Below are 14663 nucleotides of genomic sequence, written 5' to 3'. Positions count from 1 at the left end.
ATATATTATTTGTATAGGTCAACGCAGATTGAAAATAAATTGAAATAAGTCGTAAAGTTTAGATAAAAGAGCAAGGAATATAACGTTTATCCTTTTTTTTGAAGTTTCATTCATTTATGTTTTTGTTTTTATGTTCGCCTTATGCTCGATTCACATGTCGATGATGGCTTTGAAATAGAGAACTTCCCATCCGTGCCTTAAACTACTAACTTCACGATGTAGAAAAGTTCGTCTAGTATTTTGTTCCAATTTCGATTATTCAACGCGACGGATTATTCAACGCGACATTACCACGTGGAGACGAGTCGGTGTGATCACAAGTGTAATTTAAACTAGAATTTCAAAGACTAAAAGGAAAATCATTTTATTTAGATGGACGCCATGGACGAACAAGATACTTTATTGATATGTCCATACAATCAAAGTCATCGTATTGTCAAAAGCGAGATGCAAAATCACTTGATACACTATTGTGTTAACCGTCCTTGGAATAATTGGAAAATGGAAACATGTCCATACGATACAAGTCATGTAATTTCAAATGAAACATTTCCATACCATTTGGAAAATTGTTTCAAAAGAGCAACACTTGAAAAATTAATTACATCACAGGAACCAAACCAAAGTGCCGGGGCCGAGTGTATAGACAACATAATAAATGTTGTTTCTGTCCCTCCACAGAATGATAACTGTGACAATATGGACGCAATGGACGAACAAGATACTTTATTAATATGTCCATACAATCAAAGTCATCGTATTTGTCAAAAGCGAGATGCAAAATCACTTGATACACTATTGTGTTAACCGTCCTTGGAATAATTCGGAAATGGAAATATGTCCATACGATACAAGTGATGTAATTTCAAATGAAACATTTCCAAACAATTTGGAACACTGTTTTAAAAGAGCATCACTTGAAAATTCGATTACATAAAAGGAACCAAACCAAAGTGCCGGAGACGAGTTTTTGGACACCATAATAAATGTTTCTGTCCCTCCATTGAAAGAAAACTGGAACAATATGGACGCCATGGACGAACAAGATACTTTAATAATATGTCCATACAATCAAAGTCATCGTATTGTCAAAAGCGAGATGCAAAATCACTTGATACACTATTGTGATAACCGTCCTTGGAATAATTGGAAAATGGAAACATGTCCATACGGTACAAGTCATGTAATTTCAAATTAAACATTTCCATACCATTTGGAAAATTGTTTCAAAAGAGCATCACTTGAAAAATTAATTACATCACAGGAACCAAACCAAAGTGCCGGGGCCGAGTGTATAGACTACATAATAAATGTTGTTTCTGTCCCTCCACAGAATGATAACTCTGACAATATGGACGCAATGGACGAACAATATACTTTATTTATATGTCCATACAATCAAAGTCATTTTGTTGTAAAAAGCGGGATGCAAAATCACTTGGACCAATATTGCGATAACCGTCCTCGGTATAATTCGGAAATGGAAATATGTCCATACGATACAAGTGATGTAATTTCAAATGAAACATTTCCAAACAATTTGGAACACTGTTTTAAAAGAGCATCACTTGAAAATTCGATTGGCGATTCAAACAGCTAAACTAGCGCATCTGGTGGCCGAGTTTAAACTAATATATACACGACTCCCTGCATGGTGTTCAATGTAAATATCAACATTTTTAAAGTTTTTCAGTTTTATTTTCATTATATTAAATCAATTTTTTTTCTAAATTGTTAACCTTATTTAAATATTTATTAAATAAATTATAATAAATATGGATAAGAGCATCGTTACTCATGAACAGAAGAAGGAAAAAACGGGATCGAAACAATTATTATGTTCCGCTCTAATTCTAATAATTAAATAATTCTAATATTAATAATATTATATTTCTAATAATCTAAAATTCTAATTTTATATTATTAATTTAATGTCTATAGAGATTAAATTAATAATATATAATTAGAAGTAATATAAAATTAGAATTTTTGTCAAACATATAAAAACATAACCAAAAAATGTTCTTTCTAGTTGATATGTAATCTTTAGATTTAAAATTTGTACTGCAAACTTTCATTTTATCGGTTAATTTTTTTCCTGTTTTAAATGCAATAGCCTACTGTTTACGTCTTACAACATTTTTTGGAAGCTGATAAAGATTTTCTGTTTTTTTTCAATTCAGAGCGAATAACATTTGTTTCGTTCCCATTTTTTCTTTTCTTTCTGTCCGCGAGTAACGATGCTCTTTCAAAATTATTATAATATATTTAATAAATATTTAAACAAGTAGAACAATTAAAAAAAAACTTGATTTAATAGTGAAAATAAAACTGAAAAACTATAAAAACGTTGATATTTACATTGAACACCATGCAGGGAGTCGTGTATATATTAGTTTAAACTCGGCCACCGGAGGCGCTAGTTTAGCTGTTTGAATCGCCAATTACATCAAAGGAACCAAACCAAAGTGCCGGAGACGAGTTTTTGGACAGAGTAATAAAACTTTATAGCCGTCCACAGAATGATAACTCTGACAATATGGACGCCATGGACGAACAATATACTTTATTAACATGTCGATACGATAAAAGTCATCTTGTTGTAAAAAGCTGGATGCAAAATCACTTGGAGGTATTTCATAATAACCGTCCTCGGGATAATTGGGAAATGGAAACATGTCCGGACGATGCTACTCGTGTAATTTCAAAGGAAGAATTTCCATACACGGAGAGACCGAGATTACTAATTTTTGTATAAAATCACACTAGAATTTACTATTTTCACATTGCAACCACCGGAAATAAGGGGACTTTTTGTATTTTTTACTATTTTCTACACTAAGTCACTAATCCCGACAAATGTTCACCAAATTAGCAAAGTTTCTTACTATTTCGTCCAATAGTTCCAAACAACTGTAGTAAACTCAGAAGTATTGTGTACGTAAAATTACTACAGTCGTTTGTAAATGCAGAAAGAAAGAGTGAAAGAAAAAATACGGATTTTTGTCGCCGGTTTCCCGTCAATTCTTGACTAATGGAGACAAACTGGAAGGATTTTTACATACACAGACACACACACACTTATATATTTGAAGACACACACATGTTTATTTCACTTATATATATAGACGCGGTTAATTAATACACTAATACACAACTGCACGCACGACAACGAATTTCACTGAAAGTATACATCTTTGTTTCTTTATATATTGAATGATGAAAATTTACAGCACTTACGAGAAAGCAGTTTACTTTTAACAACTTATTATAAGACATAGTTCTTGGGACAGGAATAAATGCAAAGTTTATTAATTTATAATGGTCAATTTCTGAGATACCGAACGACCTACGTTTCACTTTATATTTAATTATTGTAGATAATATCCAAATTTATTTTACATACGCGAAACATAGTCACTGTCAATGATCGGATGGCATCGGCTCATTTACGGAGATTGACGAAGTTAGCAACCAATAGAAATGCAGGCGCCATATGACTCACTCGCTAGCCACACTTGGGGCGTTTACGAGATGCTCGCCCTAGGGCGCTCCGAGGCGACCAAAGGTTCTCAAAGTCACTTTTATTATCGTTTGTTTTCATATAAATAAAGAATAATAAAAGTGACTTTGAGAACCTTTGGTCGCCTTGGGGCGCCCTAGGGCGAGAATCTCGTAAACACCCTTGCTCACCAAAAATTACTACAGTGGATCGTAGGTTTTAGTGGAAAATGTTTTCATTTGTCAGATTTTGTCTAATTAAATTAGAGAAAACTATAATCAATTTTTGCTACATTTACAACTCTTACAAAAAATATTAAAACTTGCTATTTCAATGTAGCAAATTTATCTATTTCTTTTGTAAATTTATCTAATTCTGTAGCACATTATGCTAAAAGTCCCCTTATTTCCGGTCATTGCAACCATTTTTAGTAATTTTTACGAATGTGGGTCTCTCCGTGTACAAGAAATTGTTAATAATTTATATTTATAAAATGATGATGATGATTGACAAAGGTTTTTTTTTAATAGTAAATGTGCAGTGAATTTTTCAAACGCAAATGATACGAAATAAGTTTATGTAAAGCTTAAATCAATAACTACAATTCAACTTTATTATTTAAATTTTTCCCTTGCAATTGCTGACATAATTGATTATTATTCTCAATTTTCTGTGAAATACTTTTTTATAAAAATTTAATTTTGATACTTTTTTACATCTAGTTTACAATTATCAATAAGAATATAAAAATAGGTTTAGTTGGAAAATTTAATAAAAAAATTATTCTATTGATAAACATGTCTATAAATGTCTAGAGATTACTATGTAAAAAAATTGAAGTTGGATTCGATTGTCAGGATGGAATTATTTTTATTCTTTTTTACATTCATCTGACAAGTGAAAGAAATACCAATGCTAAATCTAATAGGAAATATCCAATACCATCAAGGGAACTAATATCGTTGTGTTTTCACAGTCATTTTTTTAAAAAATTATTTGCTTTTCCTGTAATCAACAATATCACACCAGGATAATGCAGTGCATCACTACTGACTACAGCTGATAAACACTGAACCACTAGAAACAACTGTGGCAAATCTACACACCGGAATAACCTATCTACAACTACCATACATTTCACCATGATTTCACCCTACTATATAACATTAATTGTACTGGCTATTTGTTAAACAAGAGGCCATTAAAACAAGAAGAAGAAGAAGTTCCAATTTCCAAACAAATCAAAAATATTACTTATTTGACAAGTGAAGTAGAAAATTTTTTTTTTCTAACTCATAGTGATAAAATGAAAAAAAGTATATAAAAATGAGTGACAAGAAGCAGAAAAGAGTGAATTTAAGCAATGAAAAAAAATTGGAGGTTATAAAAAAATTGCAATCCGGTGTCTCGCATCAAGCAATAATGAAAGAATATGGAATTTCTAGCTCTCAATGTTATCAATTGCCAAATAATGTGACAAAAATTTTAGAAGTAATTAAAGATAATTCTATATTTAAGACGAGAAAAAATATGAGAGCATGTAAAAATGCTGATTTAGATTCCGCAGTATTTATGTGGTTTCAGCAAATGCGAAGTAGAGGTGAACCAGTTAATGGTCCTGCACTTCAAGAAAAAGCTCTTATTTTTAATGAAAAACTTAATAACTCGACGACATTTAAAGTAAGTTGATTTTTGAAAAAACGTAAAAAAAAGTTACCTTATTTTTTGAAAAATAAATTTTATTTGGTATATATTTTTAACAGGGACCGATGCTGAAACGAAACTAAATAGAAAATTACTTAAATAAATTCTCGTCAAAATTTCAATTATCTTTAGAAATATTAAAATTCTTCTCGGAAATTCAATTATTTTCAAAAAATCTAAAAAAAAATGGTCAACATCTCAATTATCTTTATAAATAAATAGCAAAATTCTTCGACAAAATTCAATTATTTTCAAAAATTTTAATAAAATCCATTGCAAAATTTCAATTATTTTCAAAAGTAATAATATTCTTCGCAAAAATTAAATATTGTTCAATATCTACTATTTTCATAAAATTTACATACCAAAAGAATTTAATTATTTAAAAAAAAAATTTAATAAAATTCTACAAAAACTTTTAATTATGTATTTTCAAAAAATAATAAAAATTTCACAAGAATTTCATTAATAACAAATTTTTTTTATAAATTTTTTTGCAATCATTCAACTATTTTCATAAATATAATAAAATTCTTTTTAGAATTCAATTATTTTCGTAAATAATAAAATTCTTTTAGGAATTCAATTATTTTCATAAATAATGAAATTCATCGCAGAATTTCATTTATTTTATTTATTTTTAATAAAATTTTATTAAAATTCGTTGATAGAATTTAATTATTTGAAAATTTGTTGATAACGATTTTTTTTGGGAATTGAATTTTAAGAAGTGTTCAATTATTTAATAAATTATTTATTTGCATTTTTACATTTAAATTTGTATTTAAATAATTGAATTCTAGTAGAATTTTCCAATAAAAATTGATTTTCATTTCATAAAAATGAATTTCAGTTCAACATTTAGATAATAGAATATTAAAAGCAATATAGCGGGTATTTTTAAAAATAATTGAATTTTGTAATAAATTTTTTTGAAAAAGTTTAATTGAGTTTTTTTAATATTATTTTTAGTTTCTATTTTCTAATATTTATTTAATTGAAGAATTTACGAATAATTGAAATTTCGTAAAATTGAATACATGTAAAGGTATGAATTGGAAAATTGTCAAAGAACTTTTTCGAAAATTTGTTTGGTCCGTAATTTTTAATTTTTGGTCCGTAAATTCCGTATTTTTAAATACTTTAACTGCTTCGAGCCTTGATTAACGTCTAAATATTAGATCTAAATATTCTAAATAGTATAAATATTAGTTTAGTGTCAACTTGAAACTAAATTAATTAATTTAGTTTTTTCAAAATTTAATCAATTCTTAAATTTTTGAAAAGTGTATTTCTTAAAAAACTTAATAATAATATTTCTCAACAGGCAAGCAGCGGTTGGCTTAATCGTTTTAAGAAACGATACGGTATAAGTTTTGAATCATAAAAAGAAGAGTTTTTTTATTTAACTCTCCAAGTGCCCATCAATTCATCAATAATAATTTAAAAACTTGTAAAATAATGATTATAAACATTAAGGTCCAGTCGATAATAAAGAAAATTATAAATAAAAATAATAAAATGTTTTTATTCATTTTTCTGATAAAAAAAGAAACAAATTATTTGTACACAGTTTTTTTTTTGTTCGCTATCATCAGTCCTTTAAAACACTAGCTATTAAAATATTTCAACACATAATTATTACAAACTTAAACAGGAAAGAATTTCTTCAAGTTTATTCATTTTATCTTTCGATGTTTTAAGTTTAGTTATATTCATCAAATTATTCACAGTTTCTTTATCACAAAGTCGAAGAACAATGGAAAGTTCCTCAATGTTAAGTATTTCCAAAATTTCCATCCAATAATTAATCAAATAATTGAAAAGTAATTTTAACGCATTCTCTGGATCTTTGTCTATTTCACTTTGAAAAGTTTCCATGGCTGAAAAAAAAAAATTCTTTTTATGTAAATTTTATAGTTATAAAAAATTAAGTAAAAATTAATTCAATATTAGACTAACTTTAATCTAAATCAAATGAGGCCTTGGATCCAATAACTCGCCCGACGCTTGGAGGAACGCGCAACTGCCAGTCAGTGAGCAGTGAGCGCCTCTGGGCCACTCACTGCTACCCGACTGGTATTGGCGCGTGCCTTCGAGCGTCGGGCGAGTTATTGGATCCAAGGCCTCAAATGATTTAGACTAAAGTTAGTCTTATAACACTGTAAAAAAAGGGAGTTAAATTTTAACTCCCCAGGGGATTTTATAAACGTCGCACCCATTTGGGAGTTAAAGCAAGGATTAAAAATAATGGATTTATAGAAGAATTTTAATAAAAAAAACACTAAAATAAATTGAATTTTGAGGCAATTACAAATGATTGGAGAAATTCAATTATTTTCAAAAGTAGTAAAATTCTTCTTAGAAATTCAATTATTTTCAACAATTTTAATAAAATTCTTGGTAAAATTTCAATTATTTTCAAAAACTTTCCTCAATTCAATGATTTTTAATATTTAATGCTTAAATAAAAATTCATAAAAGAATCCAATTAGTTAAAAAATATTTTAATAAAATTCTACGCAAACATTTCATTTTTCATTATTTTCATAAATAATAAAAATTTCCCAGGAATTCAATTATTTACAAATTATTTTCATATATTATTCAATTATTTTCATAAATAATAACATTTTTTACAGCGATTCAATTATTTTCATAAATAAAAAAACTCAAAGCTGAATTTCATTCATTTTTAATACAATTTTAATAGAATTCCTCGAAAAAAGGTATTATTCTTAAAAATTTTATTAAACTTTATTAAAGAAATTTAATTATTTTAATAATCTTTGCTACAATTCATTTATTAGAATTCAATTTTAAAAAACATTCAATTATTTAAAAAATTATTAATTTTTTTTATTTAAATAATTGAATTCTCGCAGAATTTTCTAATAAAAATTCATTAAAAAATGAATTTTAGTTAAAATTTTAGATAATAATTCAATATTAAAAGCATTGTAACATAAATTTTTAGAATAATTGCATTTTGAAAAGGTTTCAAATTCAAAGTTTTCGAAAATCAGAATTTCTCATAATTTTAATTAATAATTCTGTAAAACTAATTTTTTAAAAAACTTTTAATTTCAATTCTTCGAAAGAATTCAATTATCTGGATGAATATCAAAAATCTTTCCAGAAATTCAATTATTTTCAGAAATTTTAATAGAATTTTTTACAAAATTCAATTATTTTAATAAATGACAACAATTTTAATAAATAACAGTATTCATCACAAGAATTCAATTATTTTTAAAAGTAATAAAATTCTTCTCCGGAATTCAATTATTTTCGAAAATTAAAATAAAATTCCACGCAAACATTTAATTATTTTCATGAATAATAAAAATTTCACAGGAATTAAATTATTTACAAATTATTTTCATATATTATTCAATTATTTTCATAAATAATAATATTTTTTACCGGGATTCAATTATTTTTAAAAAATTTTATAGAATTCTTGGCAGAATTTCAATTATTTTTAATACAATTTTAATGGAATTCCTTGAAAAAAGTTATTATTCTTAAAAATTTTATTAATGCAATTCTTTGCGTAACAATGCAATTTTTTCAAAATAATTTTAATAAAATTCTTTGCATAAATCCAATTATGTTTAAAAATTTACAAAAATTCTTGTCAAAATTTTAATTGTCTTTATAAATAATAACATTTTTCTCCGAAATTAAATTATTTTCAAAACTTTTTATAAAATTCTTGGCAGAATTTAAATTATTTTTTAATACAATTTTTATCAAATTTCTCGAAAAATGCAATTATTTTTAAAAATTTTATTAAAATTTGTCAAGAGAATTCAATTATTTAAAAATTTGTTGATAAAATTCTTTATGAAAATTCAATTTTAAGAAACATTCAATTGTTTAATAAAATATTTATTTTTATAGTCAAATAATTGAATTCTCGTAGAATTTTCTAATAAATATTGATTTAAAAATGAATTTCAAATGAAAATCTTTGAAAATTTGAATTTTTCATACTTTTAATTAAGAATTCTATAAAATTACTTTTTCTCAATAAGTTTAATGGATTTTTTTTAATTATTTAAAGTTTTTAATTTCTAATATATATTTAATTGAAAGAATGTCAAAATAATCGAAATTTCGTAAAATTAAATTGTAAACAAAAGTATTTGAAAATTTACAAAGAACTTTTTTAAAAATTATTTTAAAAAAAATTTCAGTGTATCTACTATTTTCGTTCAACAAAATTCCCGGCTTTGTCCTAATTTTTCCCTGTTTTTTTTCTCATCAAATTTAAATTTATTTGATCTCGAACATAAATAAATCTACAAATGTCTTCAAACATTTTTTATTAGAGTTTTTATGAATAATTAAATTCTTTTGACGAGTTTCTTAAAATTTTTTGCAAATGTTTTTTTGATACTTTTAATTAAAAATTTGCAAAATAATTGAATTAAACAAAGAATTTTTTCAATATTTTAAAATAATCTTGTCTGTTCATAATTAAAATTGAAAATTTGATTAATTCAATTTTATTAAAATGTGTTGATGCTAATTGAATTTCTGCAAAGAATTTTATTAACTTTTGAAAATAATTAAATTGTTCTTTTAGAATTTTGCTATTTATAGAAATAATTGAATTCTTTCGACGAATTTTTTTTTTTTTTTTTTTATTTATTATAATAGTATTCTTATATATTGAACTTCAAATTTTTTTAATATCCTAATTTCCGTAAAGAAAATAATGATTAAATATTTATTTAAAAAATGAAGTTGTTTTCGAATAATTTTCTTGAAAACCTGGAAAAATTCCGTATTTTTTAATCTGGAAAACCTGGAGAAGTCATTGAATTTGAAAATTTGAAACTCCCTAAAATTTCTTTACAGTGTGAATTAATTTTTGGTCTAATAAGCAAATGTTTCGATATAGTTACCCGAATGTAAAACATTCATTATTTGAAGAATGACCAATATTATTTCGGAGCCAACTTGAAATTCATTTTTTTGACAACTTAGTACAATATTAACAGTACGTTGAATGCAGTGAAAAATTTGATCATCCAATGGAATTAAATTAACTGAATGAATGAAGGGACGTAAAATTTTCCACAATATTTCGGTGAATTTTTGAAAATTCCCATCAACATCATCATCGGAGAAATGTAATAGTTCCATTTTGGTTATTTTTGTTATTATTGTTAGCCAATTATCAATTGCCTTTAATTTCACCGTTGAATGACTTTCATTTGGGCCTTGCATTATTTGCGAGAAAGATTCCAATAGGCCAACAATTAAATTATCGAGAATAAACAAATCCCTGAGGGCATTAGATTCTAATTGCGCTATTGAGCCAACAAATTCCAAGACAGCCATTAATAGATCGTCTAAAAATATTAGTTTCAATAAAATTTTCTGCTAAAAATTATTTACTATATATTTATACATACCTTTCGTTGAACTGTTGAGAAAAAAAATTAACGACTCGCCAAGAAATTCACAGTCTTTTAATTTTGTCAGCCAAATTGAATTTGAATTTTGTTTAATACTCCAGGTGAAAGTTTGTAATATTCGTATTATTTGAACAAGTGTCTCGGAATCGTTAGTATTTAGAGAACAAAAAATTATTTCAATTAATTCTGTTTTGTTCTCGAGATTCTCTAGTACTTCGCTATTACAACACATATTTCCCAGGATACCAAAAATTATTTCCTTAAAAAATTGAAAGGGTTATTTTATTTTTTTTAAATATTTTTATTTTTAAAAAAATTTTTTTTATTTAAAAATTTTTTTTTATTTTTTAAAAATTTTTTATTTTTTTTTAATTAGGGATTAAATTGAATTTCTTTTTTAGCTCACCATTAATCTTGGCTCTCCAGACACTTTCAATGTGAATTCTGCCATTTTTAGAAAATCATTCTCTAACAGAAATTTGACAATGTCCTTTTCTCCGGTCATGTCCCACAACATACATAAGGATTCTTCCAAGTCATTAGACCAGCCGTCTTCTTGTACCTTTAATATTTGTTTAAAATTAATTATTAACTATAATAAAAAAAAATTATGATTAACAAATCATAATGCATCATTTTTATTTTTCAATAACAATATTATTCACAAACTCATTCTTTTCTTTTACGAAAAAAGAAAAACATTTACATATTTTGTAGAAAATTCTCAATTTTCATTTAAGGAAATAATTTTAAAAAATAAAATAAAAAATAAATAAATAAAAAAAAATTTTAATTTTAAAATAATTTTCATCAGTTCTATTTCTTAAATACAATTGTTTTAATAATTCAAAGTTTTTTTTTTTAAATAAAGGAGAAAATGTTTATAAATTTTATTTGTCAGTTGCAAATTTTAATTGAAAATTAAATAAAATTTTTTTTAATTTTTAGAAAATAAAGGGAAAAATTTTACTAAAGAAAATATTCTGTTAGATATATTTACGAATTTAATTGTAAAATTTTTCGAAAACATCAATAAATTCTTTTATAAATAAAACATTTAATTATTTCTATTTTTTCATAGGAATTAAGATTTTCAAAACATTCAATTTCAAATCTTTTTGAAATTCAACAATTTATAATAAATAATAATAATTAAAGATGACCGAGTGATAAAATGATTATTTTATATTAAAAAAAATATATTTGTTACAGTAACTTATTAAAAATTATTTTCATAATTTCAATTCAATTAAAAGATTGGAATGTTCTGCAAATGTAATTACAATCACCTTAGACAATGAAATGAGAGTATTGATTATCCATTTAGAACTGTAAACAGTATCTCCAACAGTATCTCCTTTCATTGTATCGCGTTCGATATCATTGAATTGTTGACTCTCTAGCATAGATGATCCTACGTGGAAATCATTGTCATCATCATTGGAATTATTATCATCCATCTCTTATTTCCTTTTCTCGATAATATAATTATTGTGAAAAAAACTGACTTAATTTATCAATTTTGGTTCTTTTTTTTCACTAGCTTCAAGATAAATTCTGTAAAAAAAAAAATTCTTTAAAATTAGAATCAATCATTTTTTGTTTATCCAAATAAATAATAAATATTAATAAAATTTTATATTTCTTCACTGGAAGAAGAAGTATTTTAAAAGTGACTACAAAGTTACTTAAAACATCTTATTTATAAAATGTTTTTGGTACCTAAACATCTTAATATAAGATGGTTTATGTAAACTTTGTAGTCACTTAATTTTTGCAGTGTTAAAGAGGATGAAGCTATTATTTGAGAAAATTATTTCTAACTAATTAGAATTGAATTTTCCAATTATATTATATTTTTAAACTTTAAAGTATACATAAAAAAAACTTTAACAAATTTTGATAATAATTTCAAATTTGACATCAGATTTTCAAAATTGAAAATAATTAAACTTTCTTGTACGAGGAAAATTGAATTTCACCAAAATTGTTATTTGATATCAAAATTAAAAATAATCTTCATTACGAAAATTTTAATTATTCTAAAGAATAGAGAAAGTAAAAAAATTCAACTTTCTGGACAAAGAATATAAATAATACTTTTTTTTTTAGAGAATTTCCACTAATTTTAATTCGCTAATTTAAAAAAAAAATGTTAAACAATATTCATAAAATTCTTAGAAAGAATTCAATTACTTTGAAAAATAATAAAATATTTCACAGAGATTCAATTCTTTTTAAACATTTTAATAAACTTTTCCTCAATAATTCAATTATATTTAAAAAAAAATAAAATTCTTCTCTGTAATTCAATTATTTTTGAGAATTATAATAAAATTCCTAACAACTATTCAATTATTTTGCATAAATAATAAAAATTCATAGCAGGATTTCAATTATTTTTAATACAATTTTACAGGAATTGCTTAAAAAAAGTAATTATTCTTAAAAACTTAATTTCAATTCCTCGAAAAAATCAATTATTTAAAAAAATGTTTTTTAAAATATTTTTTCGAAGGATTGAATAATTATTTTCAAAAATTTAATAAAAATATTCGAAAGAAATTAATTGTTTTAAAGACAATTTTAATTAAATTTTTTTGAAATAATTCAATTATTTTTTTAAATTTTAATAAAAATTTTTCTAAGAATTCAATTATTTACACAAATAATTTTTCAAATAATTCAATTTATTAATGATAAATAAGAAAATTACTTCCAAAAATTCAATTATTTTGAAGTACTTTAATAAAATTCTTTTCAAAATTCAATTATTTTCATAAATAACAATCTTCATCACAATTAATTCAATTATTTTTAAAAGTAATAAATTTCTTAACCTGGAAATTCCATTATTTTGAAAAATTCTAATAAATCGTTCGCAAGAATTCAATTATTTTGCATAAATAATAAAATTTATAGTAGGATTTCAATTATTTTTAATACAATTTTACAGGAATTGCTCAGAAAAATTTAATTATTCTTAAAAACTTAATTTCAATTCCTCGAAAAAATCAATTATTTAAAAAAATGTTTTTTAAAAAAATTTTTCGAAGGATTGAATAATTATTTTAAAAAATTTAATAAAAATATTCGAAAGAAATTAATTGTTTTAAATACAATTTTAATTAAATTTTTTTGAAATAATTCAATTATTTTTTTAAATTTTAATAAAAATTTTTCTAAGAATTCAATTATTTACACAAATAATTTTTCAAAAAAATTCAATTTATTAATGATAAATAAGAAAATTACTTCCAAAAATTCAATTATTTTGAAGTACTTTAATAAAATTCTTTTCAAAATTCAATTATTTTCATAAATAACAATCTTCATCACAATTAATTCAATTATTTTTAAAAGTAATAAATTTCTTAACCTGGAAATTCTATTATTTTAAAAAATTCTAATAAATCGTTCGCAAGAATTCAATTATTTGCATAAATAATAAAATGTTTTCTTAGGAATTCAATTATTTTCAAAAAAATTTAATAAATATGAAAATTAGGAAAAAGTCAGGAAAATAAAAAATATGGAATGGAATTTTTGTCAATTTTGTGAAGAGAATAAAATGAGTTTTTTTTTGTTGTTGTTTTTGACATTAAAAAAAATGACAATAACTCACAAAAATTAATTTTTCAAAACAAACAAATGAATGCAGAGAATTTGCTAACGGAAAGGGAAACTTACGATTATTATAATGTATGTATGTATATGTATATATATATATATATTATTGAAGTTTATTTTCTCTTGGAAATATCTCTATCTTTTCTATTAAAAATATCCCTTGTTTGTAAAATGTTTAAACATGTTTGTTTTGATTGATTTAATGTATATTTAAAGCAGAGAGCAGACCAGATTTAGAGGCAATCTACATTAAAGGAGTAGGTCAAGCTAGGTCTCTTTTTCTGCTTCAAAACAGTGAGTCAGAAGTGGCATAAATCTGAAGGCGAACCTAATATATGCGTTCAATATCCCTTTTTTCATTCTGCACAATCCACATGCACTTATGTTTTTTAATA

General features: G+C 24.1%; 3 protein-coding genes across 3 annotated transcripts; 2 read left to right on the top strand and 1 right to left on the bottom strand.

Moving 5' to 3' along the window:
* Positions 1-381: 381 nt before the first annotated feature.
* On the top strand, positions 382-807 carry LOC122505880 (gametocyte-specific factor 1-like). Its single transcript, XM_043617749.1, has one exon. The coding sequence runs from the start codon at positions 382-384 to the stop codon at positions 805-807; it is 426 nt and encodes a 141-aa protein (XP_043473684.1).
* A 3763-nt stretch (positions 808-4570) lies between these two features.
* On the top strand, positions 4571-6722 carry LOC122505905 (tigger transposable element-derived protein 4-like). Its single transcript, XM_043617784.1, has 2 exons — positions 4571-5182; positions 6534-6722. Exons 1-2 carry the CDS (start codon positions 4829-4831, stop codon positions 6591-6593), a joined length of 414 nt encoding a protein of 137 aa, XP_043473719.1. The 5' UTR covers positions 4571-4828; the 3' UTR covers positions 6594-6722.
* On the bottom strand, positions 6715-14528 carry LOC122505903. The gene is made up of 6 exons (XM_043617780.1): positions 14329-14528; positions 11928-12195; positions 11045-11200; positions 10636-10897; positions 10123-10572; positions 6715-7089 (listed from the first exon to the last, which is right to left on the bottom strand). The coding sequence occupies exons 2-6, from the start codon at positions 12096-12098 to the stop codon at positions 6848-6850; spliced, it is 1281 nt and encodes a 426-aa protein (XP_043473715.1). The 5' UTR covers positions 12099-12195; positions 14329-14528; the 3' UTR covers positions 6715-6847.
* Positions 14529-14663: the final 135 nt, after the last annotated feature.

Source organism: Leptopilina heterotoma, unplaced genomic scaffold (assembly GCF_015476425.1).
Source record: "Leptopilina heterotoma isolate Lh14 unplaced genomic scaffold, ASM1547642v1 Lhet_38, whole genome shotgun sequence".
NCBI classification, from domain to species: Eukaryota; Metazoa; Arthropoda; class Insecta; order Hymenoptera; family Figitidae; genus Leptopilina; species Leptopilina heterotoma.
This window is presented reverse-complemented; position numbering and strand designations above follow the sequence as displayed.